Source organism: Pseudorasbora parva, chromosome 20 (genome assembly GCF_024679245.1).
Source record: "Pseudorasbora parva isolate DD20220531a chromosome 20, ASM2467924v1, whole genome shotgun sequence".
NCBI lineage: Eukaryota > Metazoa > Chordata > Actinopteri > Cypriniformes > Gobionidae > Pseudorasbora > Pseudorasbora parva.
In genome coordinates, this window is record NC_090191.1 from 27,988,219 (window position 1) to 27,999,439 (window position 11,221).

The window sequence follows — 11,221 nt, forward strand, 5'->3', positions numbered from 1 at the left end:
GCAATTAAACTGGGACGATTACAACCGAAGGTTTATTGCTGATGCGGTTTACCACTCTTTCACATTGCACTTTAAAATATACGTTATGTGTTTTGTTTTAAGGAATTATGGTAGTTGTAGTTTAGTTACTTTTAAAGGTAAGTACTAATTAAAAACATATTTTGTATGAATTCATACAAAATCAGGATCGCTGTGGACCGACTGAGTTCATTATTCAGTTCAGTTCGCTGGTTTCAAGCTTCATGCACCTCTGATTTAACTCATTTTCCTGTTAGTTAATTATATAGTTTGAGATTTACACAGTGTCATGACTAGGAACAATGTGACAATGTGACAAAGTAACAAGAGCTTAAAGTTATTTTTCAATGTAAATCCACAACAAGGACGGGACATTTTGACCCATATTTTGTTTTGTGTTCAGCACTATAGCCTTGCCCACATTGAAATTTAATTGGTCTAATAAATATTAAATTATCAAATTTATTTTGAGAACTTTGTGGTGTGTAACACCTGGAGAAAACACGTGAAGCTGTCGCTTGGCTGACAGGGGATGCTTCCATAAGTATGCAATTTAAAATCCGCCATGCTCGCTCAAGGGTGCATGTACAACCTTGACCCCTAGAACATTCCATGGTATGGAATTCTGCAGCACTAAGTCCTAAAACAAAAAAAATTGTTTTTACACTTCCGGTTCCCATGTCCTGAAGTCAGTCTTTTTTTAATGTTGTTAATTAAATTCCTAAAATATGGTGGTTAACACAAATTCAAGGTATTTCACGTTGTATTCTACCAACTACGCAATGAAATACATCAGTAATACCCCACTAATGTTGTTATTAAGCTTTTACAAGTGGTTGCTAGTGTTGTAGTCAAGACCACTTAATCCGAGACCAAGCCCAGACCAAGACCGATGTGTGTTGAGAACAAGACAAGACCAAGACTTTGAGGTGTTGAGTCCAAGACAAGAACAATACTAAAATTGTTGCTATTGCTAAAACATCGTGCAAAATTGACCTGTCAAAATCAAAATTGACCTGTCTTGGTTAAGGTGTTGAGTCCAAGACAAGACCAAGACTTTAAGGTGTTGAGTCCAAGACAAGACCAACACTTTGAGGTGTTGAGTACAAGACAAGAACAGTACTTTAAGGTGTTGAGTCCAAGACAAGACCAAGACTTTGAGGGGTTGAGACCAAGACAAGACCAAGACTTTGAGGTGTTGAGACCAAGACGAGACCAAGACTTTGAGGTGTTGGGACCAAGACGAGACCAAGACTTTGAGGTGTTGAGACCAAGACAAGACCAAAACTTTGAGGTGTTGAGAACAATGAAAAGACCAAGATTTTGAGGCGTTGAGACCAAGACAAGACCAAGACTTTGAGGTGTTGAGTCCAAGACAAGAACAATACTTTAAGGTGTTGAGTCCAAGATAAGACCAAGACTTTGAGGGGTTGAGACCAAGACAAGACCAAGACTTGGAGGTGTTGAGACCAAGACAAGACCAAGACTTTAAGGTGTCGAGTCCAAGACAGGACCAAGACTTTGAGGTGTTGAGTCCAAGACAAGACCAAGACTTTGAGGGGTTGAGACCAAGACAAGACCAAGACTTTAAGGTGTTGAGACCAAGACAAGACCAAGACTTTGAGGTGTTGAGACCAAGACAAGACCAAGACCAAGACTTTGAGGTGTTGAGACCAAGACAAGACCAAGACTTTGAGGTGTTGAGACCAAGACAAGACCAAGACCAAGACTTTGAGGCGTTGAGACCAAGACCAGACCAAAACTGTGAGGTGTTGAGACCAAGACTTTTAGGTGTTGAGTCCAAGACAAGACCAAGACTTTGAGGTGTTGAGACCAAGACAAGACCAAGACTTTGAGGTGTTGAGACCAAGACAAGATCAAGACTTTGAGGTGTTGATACCAAGACAAGACCAAGATTTTGAGGCGTTAAGACCAAGACCTTGAGGTGTTGAGACCAAGACGAGACCAAAACTTTGAGGTGTTGAGACCAAGACGAGACCAAAACTTTGAGGTGTTGAGACCAAGACAAGACCAAGACTTTGAGGTGTTGAGTCCAAGACAAGACCAAGACTTTGAGGTGTTGAGACCAAGACAAGACCAAAACTCTGAGGTGTTGAGACCAAGACCAGACCTAGACTTTGAGGTGTTGAGTCCAAGACAAGACCAAAACTTTGAGGTGTTGAGACCAAGACAAGACCAAGACTTTGAGGTGTTGAGTTCAAGACAAGAACAATACTTTAAGGTGTTGAGTCCAAGACAAGACCAAGACTTTGAGGTGTTGAGACCAAGACATTTTACATTTATGCATTTAGCAGACGCTTTTATCCAAAGCGACTTACAACTCAGGAGTACAGGAAGCGATCCGTCAAGTGCTGAAACGCAAAAAGTGCCCCAAATACCAAGATTTGTATACTACTCAGTGTAGCAAAAAACAGAAAAAGGGAAGAAGATAAGAGAAATAGAGGAGGAAGAGGGTTTTTTTATGATAAGATTAAGTGCTCATGGAAGAGATGAGTTTTTACCTGTCTTTTAAATGAAGCAAGTGACAGGTAAAAACTCATCTCTTCCATGAGCACTTAATCTTATCAAGACAAGACCAAGACTTTGAGGGGTTAAGACCAAGACTTTGAGGGGTTAAGACCAAGACAAGACCAAGACTTTGAGGGGTTGAGATCAAGACAAGACCAAGACTTTGAGGGGTTAAGACCAAGACAAGACCAAGACTTTGAGGGGTTAAGACCAAGACAAGACCAAGACTTTGAGGGGTTGAGATCAAGACAAGACCAAGACTTTGAGGGGTTGAGATCAAGACAAGACCAAGACCAAGGCAGGGTGAGACCGGTCTCGAGTATTACAATACTAGATGTTGCTAACACAAATTTTCCAACTTAAACTTTCCAACTTATTGATTTTAAATAAAGATTAAACATTTGTCAGACGCTTAGTGTTGGTGACACTGAAAACTTGCGACTATTATGTAGTTTGTTTATTGTCTGACTTTAGCTTTTTACTTTTGGCAGTTGTATTAAGGCATCATAATTCATTCAAGTTTTTCATTTGTTTTTGTTTTTTTGGAAATGAAGTTTTTTTTATTGGTTTCCTTTTATATATATAACATACCAGTACAAGGTTAAACAAATAAATACATTGTGTACAAAACAACACGGATAAAAGTAATTATAATAAAGTTTTTCATTTGTGAAGATTATCTTGATATACAAAACATAATAATAATCATATATTTTTGTTGGTCATAGAGCTGCAAAAAAATCAAAAATTTGAGGGAACCAGGGTGATGCTAACCTCTGGGCTGGTCTACAAAAATACACCAGCACTGCAGTACTCAACTAGTATAGTGAAGTATAGAATCTGATTTTAAAGTGTTTTCTTCTGAGGTAAATCTGGAGGAATAAGTCAGTCATTTACAGTGTGAACTTCACCTCCCACAACTTTTGAGAACAGTAGGAAATAACGCTCTGTCCTCGGTTGGTATTCATAGGCTAAGCAGTGATGAGCTGTTCCCTCTGTCCTGTTTTATCGTTTGGTATGTTCAGTGTGTAGAGATGCGTCATTGGTTCTGTTTTTAGCTCTGGAAGCAATCTGACCGTCTAGCATGAGCTCTCGTTTGATACCGTTTCCATTGTCAGACACGTGTTCTGCTTTTCCCTGTTGAATAACTTGCCTGCAGGGACACATAACGTCTGCTGTAACTGTGACCCTTACTACACATGCCAGTCCACAGTGTCCATTTCGACAAAGATCATTCACTGTATATTCATTTAAATTCTTTTTGCTTCAATCAATTTTCACAGTGCACCTTCAACCATGCATCCTACGCAAGACCTCCTGGAGTTACTGAAATATTGTGTAGCATTAACTGAAAAATAAACAATTATATATTTTTGACACTGCAAATGCACCCTCTGTTCATATATATGCAGTGATCTTAAGAAATAAATATTGTTAATCGTGAACATCTTATCACATTAGCATTATGTTTAACACGGTCACTTTATTATGGTCTTCTGAGATTCTGCGTTGTATTGGGCCTAAAGTTGTATTGGGAGTAAAGTCCTTATATTTATGCTTACATTTTGAATCGCTTTCATATTAGAAAACGGGGCATGTGTTGACATTTGGTATCATACATTTTATCATTCTGAGTTTGCGTTTTTAAGTGTCTTTTATGAATTTTCCACAGGGCTTCTTCAGGAGAACCATTCGACTCAAGCTGGAGTACGACAAGTGCGAACGCAACTGCAAGATCCAGAAGAAGAACCGAAACAAATGCCAATACTGCCGTTTCCGCAAGTGCCTTGCAGTGGGCATGTCCCACAACGGTAAGAGCTTCACAAAGAGCTTATTACTGAGTCGGTTTATGGCTTGATGATTAAAGATCTTTAATTGTTTTATTGGTAATCAAGACGGTGTTCTGGTTTATTACAATTATATTTTGTAACACTTAGTTTATTTGCTGCTATAAAGGTTAGGAAATTTAGATTAGATTCAAAATATAGAACAACAACCTTTAGACACCCTTTGCTTTGACATCATGAGGTAGCACAAATCTGTGCTTTCCAAGGGCTATTGCAGGATAACCGCAGATGAACTAGAGGACACCGAAGACACGCCGTCCCGTTCTCTCACGGGACTTTGACCTGGATCTAGGGTAGTCTCTTCTGTTAGCGAGGGGCTAGTGTCACGTGCTGCTGTTAGCGCAATCTCTTCAGAGGTAGATCTGGATCATATCACGCCATACACCCCCTCCCACGTCTGCCCTTTGTCCCGGTACTGATGAAGTGGCAACAGTGTAACGACCTGAAGTTCTACTACACGTGGTTTGTGTATAAACTGGGGCTGGCTATTTAATATGTTAATGTGGTGCAGTTATTTATTTAAAAAAAGGCAAACAGATTAACGCAATCAGTGCCCTCTGACCTGCATTTGAGTTTTGGGGATTTTCCTACCCTCTGAGCTATTTGACTGTGGATCTGCACATGCATTTCAAAAAGAACCCGTTCTGGCATTTCATCTGTGATATACATTTTTCTCAGACAGATTAATAAATGCAATTGCAACACAGTTGACTGTAGGTCAGTGATGTGGAAATAAAACATATATACATAAATAATTAATTAAGAAACTTGATTTTACAATGTACTTGTTACACGTTACATGTAGTTACTGTAGTAATAACTTTACATGATGCATACTTGACACTATCCCTAAACCAAACCCCTATAAACCCTCAGTACCATTACTCAGTAACATGGACAGTTTAACTCTTTATTTTAAGGTGATGTAGTTACATTGTACTTACTCAAATAAGTACTGAGTAATATGAATTACCTACATGTACTTACTATAGAGTTACGATTATGGGTTGGCTTAAGGTTAGTACTTGTAATTATACATAATTTGCTTGTATTACTATACATGCAGTAATGTGTAACTGCGTCAAAGGGAACATTTTGTTTAGCATGTATGTATCTGTCTTGTACGTGTGTGTGTGTTCCCGTTTTGCTTGTATACAGTACATTGTCTGCGGTTGAGGTTGTGCCTAGTTTTTATTGGTAATGTGTGCGCTGTCTTACAGCTATTCGTTTTGGGCGGATACCCCAATCTGAGAAGCAGAGGCTGAAAGCAGAGAAGGACGTCAGCGGAAAAGAGGAGCACGAGTCTCAGCAGCCGGACACAAAGAATCTGGCTAGGCAGATGCACGAAGCCTACCTCAAACACTTCCACATGAACAAAGCCAAAGCACGCGTGTTTCTCACGGGCAAGACCAGCACTCCGGTGAGTGACTGCAGTGTCAGGGAGCTAACTAAATCATTCATCCACTATTCACATTGAATAGCTCACACAAGCTAAGGAAAATGATGCGATAATCAAACACACTCTGTAAAAGATAATATAATAATAATATAAGAACTTGCACACCATTGTAGGTGTGTTTTTTTATAGCAAAATATTTATTTAAATGCTGCTGTTTACTAGTATGTAATCATGGTTGTATATATTATAGTTTAAAAAGAATTATTTATCATGTTTTTTTGTTGCAATTAAAGCAAGAATAAACTCGCTTAGCGTATAATGGGCACAGAACTTTTTTTTTTAGCTTCCGAGTTTGATTCCGTCCCATTGTTTTCGTTTGTCACACGCCTCCTAGCAAAAATAAGTAAATAATTATTTATAACACACTTTTCATTCAGAAGAATCTCAAAGTGCTATGTGGGAAAATGACTAAAAACAAGTAAAACTACAGAAAATAATAAAAACAACCAACACAAAAAAGCCTTTCTGAATAAAAATGTTCTGCTTCAGTTCTGCTTTAAACTGGTCCTGACTCTGTACTGCTCTCAGACATATTTACACTTGATTTGCTGTATTTGAAGTGACTTTTGTAAAGAACATTATTTTGTAAAGCCGACATTCCAGCCTTTAGTCATTTTTAAACTGGAATAGGGATTCATTCACTCAAAAGTAAACAAACATTATATAAATCCGATAGCTTTATACATTAAAAAAAATATTGACCTGTTTTAGTGTAGTTTCACCTCAAATTGTAGTTTTTAGTGTGGGTAGGTAATTTTCAAAAGGCTTGACTGAAACGAATGACTATAAATGATCGAATAGCTCGGCACGCTGCGGATTCAAAGAAGCTTCCCCAATACTGATGGAGAGGTAGCTAATTACAAAATGAACGGTTCTCTGACTGTCCTCTCTCCGTCCTTCATTGAAGCCCTTCGTCATCCACGACATGGACTCTCTCCAGCACGCCGAGCAGAAGCTACTCACCCAGCTGCTGGGCAACGTGGCGTCTGGCGACGCTTCCACTGTGCGGGAGAGAGATGTGGAGGCCCGGCTCTTCCTGTTCTGTCAGTACGCCTCGGTGGCGACAGTCACGGAGCTGACGGAGTTCGCCAAGGCCGTGCCCGGCTTCGCCACACTGGACCTCAACGACCAGGTGACTCTGCTGAAGTACGGCGTGTACGAGGCGCTGTTCGCCCTGCTGGCCTCCTGCATGAATAAAGACGGGTTGCTGGTGGCTCGCGGCGGAGGCTTCATCACCCGCGAGTTTCTGAAGAGTCTGCGAAAGCCCTTCAGTGACATGATGGAGCCCAAATTTCAGTTCGCAATGAAGTTCAACGCTCTAGAGCTGGACGACAGCGACCTGGCGCTTTTCGTGGCTGCCATTATCTGCTGCGGAGGTGAGATGCAGGGAGAGCCAACGGGAAGTAAAAGAGGCGGTGTAAAATGTTCTTCAAAACTATGTCTAAATGAAACGCTGCTTATCAGTGACTAGCAGCTTTTAAAAATTACCATTACTCAGAAATGAAATACCTGATGTGTCATGTGGTTCATGTGATGCTACACACCAACTGTTTTTACTCTCCAATGGTTTTTAAACTGAGTTCAAGGGGTCACAAGGTTGTGCTTGAAAATGTAGGGCCTGTCAAAATATGTAGTTATCAGAAATCTTCAGGTTGTCAAATATGGCCAACGTAATTATTTTTGCTTTGCCTGATTTATGTATTCATGTATTTATTACAAAAACACATACTGTCTCATTACTTGACAGAAAAGTTGACAGAAAAGTATGTGTTATATATATATATATATATATATATATATATATATATATATATATATATATATATATATATATATATATATATATATATATATATATATATATATATATATATATATATATATATATATATATATATATACATACATACATATACATATATATATATATATATATATACACACACACACACATGCTTTTCCTTATTGATTTCAAGGCACAATATGCAATTTTCAATGCTAGAGATTGCTTATTCAAAACTAAGGCGTAGGCGTAGACTAATTTCGGAGAATAATGGGAGTTGTTGTCTTCACTCCTACAGCCGGTGGAAAAGAATCCGCCAGAAATTGGCAGCAATTATATTCATGGATTCATTATTATCATTAAGTTAAGTTATAATCCTACTCTGCGTTCACTCGCCAGCTACTATGAGACTATTCTTGTTGCACACTGCATAAGCTAGATCAATATTAGGCATGGTAAAACATGGTACTCGCAGTAAATCATGAAAACTAGATTTAAACAATAAGAATGTGTTGTATAACAATTATTTGATTTCTGATTATATCTAAACAGTTGCTCACCTGTCTAATAAAACATAGTATATTAAATCGTCTTTGGGATAATGTAATTGCAGAAGTCTACAAAATAAATAACACTGTTCTAGTGGTTTTTGGATATTTAAATCCAAAAATGTTACATATTGTGCCTTTAAATTTGAAACTAAATTAGAGGTTCACCTGTACCCCTGTTCTTGAACATCCTAAATCATATTAATATCTCACCTCCTTTGCTTAACTGTAAGTAACAGTAAGGTTAGTTGTGGTTTAGGTTGCTCTGGGGTCTCACAGTCAATAGCTTTTGCGAGACATGACATAATAATGGTCAGAGTGAGATGAGGATTTTGTTCTTCTGAGGACTAGTGAAACCACAGTTTCCTCTTCCGCCAGTTTCAGCAGCAACCCTCAGAACCGCGGTCGTGCAGAAGGGACTCCAAACACTGACGGTTCCTCACACCACAGCTTCATGGAGAACTGCTCTGACTCTGTGTTCTTATAGAGATTCTTATAACTATAGAGCAAAATAACCCTTGAAAAATAAACATTTCATCAATATATGTGGACACACCGTACGGCTAAATCTAGGGATGTCACATTACTGAAGTTATAGAAGTCAATTTTATTTATTTCAAAAGGTCATTAATAGAGATATGAATAATTTAAGAAAAAATAATGCCATGTAGCCTTAAAATAGTTTTCAATTAAGTAATTTTAAAGGTGTCATAAACTGGCTTTTTTTGTACTGTTGTCTGAGGTGAACTAATGACTTTCGTGTGGTTTTTACATTCAAAAACATAAATAATAAGTAAACGGCTATTTTCTACATTGGTTTTGAGGCTCTCTCCTGAACGCTGGGTTTTGATGGACGTAACGCACTGGAGACTTGGAAGTAAACGCCCACGGCTAGGATTGGATACGATTTGCATATTTAATGAGCTTCAGCTCCCCTGTCATATATATGCCCCTGTCAGTTCACATGAGGGAGAGATTATTTTGAAATCGGCAACCGGAATGATTCTCTCGAACACAGATCAAGAAAGGAATATTATTTCACTATTTGAGATTCACTGGCCTGCCGACAGGCTTGCGTTTTGATAGCCCATCTGGAAAAAACATAGCTCCGTATGTTGGGCTTTGCGAGCCCTGGCCCATACATGTCTGAGTCCAGCGTGCTAAAGGTATGTTCTGTTAGACACGTACACATAAACAAAACAATCCATAATAATGCAATACTATTACATATAAAAAACACGTTTTACTCACATAAGTGTGCTGAACCATTCTTGTCGGATCCAATATAGAAGAAACAGCATTGTGTTTAAATCTCAATATGTCTGCAAATCCAGCATCAATTTGAGACTTGTTTAGAAACGATTCTGTGGTGAAATGAAGCAAACACATGTGTAATGTCTTCCCCACGTCAGCTGGAACTTTATTAAAAATAAAGTTCAACCACTCATTACTAATATTAGGATCCAAAGGAAGCTTTTGCAGCGACTATGTGCTTCTACAACCAGGAATAGCGCAATATCTTGCTATCTTCTTCGGCATGTTTATTGCTGCTGCTTAGCGCAATCCAAACAGCTCCATGAGTCGGTGGACGGGGCTACTGAATTTGACGTGCTGTAGAGGCGGCGTTTCGCAATAGATGATGTCAAGATGCGCACACAATCTAGGCCTGGTGTCTATAAAAGCTTTCCTTTGACTAACAAGGACGTTTTCAGCTCTTAAACTTAAAGGACATTCTTAAATTACCATGACCTTATATATATTAAAAGCTCAAGGGAAAGTTGATTTCTCAATTCATCACCCCTTTAAGTAAACAAGTCTTGGTACCAAAGCAACAGTGATTTTGACATCTTGATATGTCTCTTTTGTCTCTCTCTCTCTGGATCTCCATTGACAGACCGTCCAGGACTGAGCGACGTGTCACAGATCGAGCGCATCCAGGAGAGCATAGTTCACGCCCTACAGCTCCACCTGTTGTCCAACCACCCCGACAACAGCTTGATCTTTCCCAAGCTGCTGCAGAAACTGGCCGACCTGCGGCAGCTGGTGACGGAGCATGCAGAGCTGGTCCAGGATATCAAGAAGATGGAAGACGCTTCACTCCATCCTCTACTGCAGGAGATCTACAGAGACATGTACTGAGCTCGAAGCGTTCCTGTTCACAGAAGACCAGGTGGAACATCTTTGGGCTGTGTACTTTTGGATCAAGCACTGCTGGCTGGGACATTATAGGGCAAAGCCAGTGTAATTTTAGGCTCATGAATATTGCACTAATCTTTAATAAGGAACGGACCCTTTCAAGGACAATGCCTACAGTTTCCTAAAAAGATGCTTTACGCCTATAATGTGTACGCTTAAAAGAAGCCAGTGAAGCCAATGGCATTCAGTGTAGTAAGCATATGACACTCAATTAACAAAATAAAACAACAAAAACAGTACAAACACATTACTCATTAAAGTGCCATTTTCAGCTTTATAAGCTTGTCTTTTCTGTTGCTTTAACAAATTTGGCCACACTGAGATGATGTGCTGTTGCGCTCCTGTTATATTTGCAGGGCGTGGCTAATCAATTGTAAGGTCTGGGGTGATTTATCATGTTTTAATGCTAGAATGAAATGTATAGAGAGAAATGTGTAAATTAGATTGATACCTCGTTTGAAATGCTTGTATATAGAACATCATTTGTAAAATATTTTGTATAAAAACTTATTGTACACTATAGCACTCCAACTGTAATTTTATTGTACAAATGTGTTATGTGTGTATTGACTTGTATTTGATCTGTAAATTATTGTTTTGTTGTGATTAATTTTAGGGATTTATTTTTTATCTCCTTAGCATTTAGAGGCAAATATACTAACGTTAACTAGTTGACAATCTACAAGACCCTTGATTATCAGGAAAATGCTTTGTAGACATGGAGTTTAATGAAACTTTAATTTTTATTTGTGTATGTTATTCAGTTTGGTGACAAGTGGTGTTTGTAGTGTGAAATAAAATATAATGTTCATTTAAAATTGTATTTAAAAAACGTGGAGGT

At 38.6% G+C, this 11,221-nt stretch overlaps 1 protein-coding gene across 4 annotated transcripts in view; it reads left to right on the plus strand.

Annotated features, from left to right (window-relative positions):
• pparaa (peroxisome proliferator-activated receptor alpha a) overlaps positions 1 to 11,203 on the plus strand; it is a 52,255-nt gene extending 41,052 nt beyond the window's left edge. For all 4 annotated transcript variants that reach the window (XM_067427130.1, XM_067427129.1, XM_067427132.1 and 1 more), the window contains 4 exons: positions 4,220 to 4,358; positions 5,615 to 5,814; positions 6,761 to 7,229; positions 10,079 to 11,203. In XM_067427130.1, the coding sequence (XP_067283231.1) occupies positions 4,220 to 4,358; positions 5,615 to 5,814; positions 6,761 to 7,229; positions 10,079 to 10,323 (1,053 nt within the window). In that variant the 3' untranslated portion in view covers positions 10,324 to 11,203. The remainder of the gene's footprint in view (positions 1 to 4,219; positions 4,359 to 5,614; positions 5,815 to 6,760; positions 7,230 to 10,078) is intronic.
• The last annotated feature ends 18 nt before the right edge of the window (positions 11,204 to 11,221 follow it).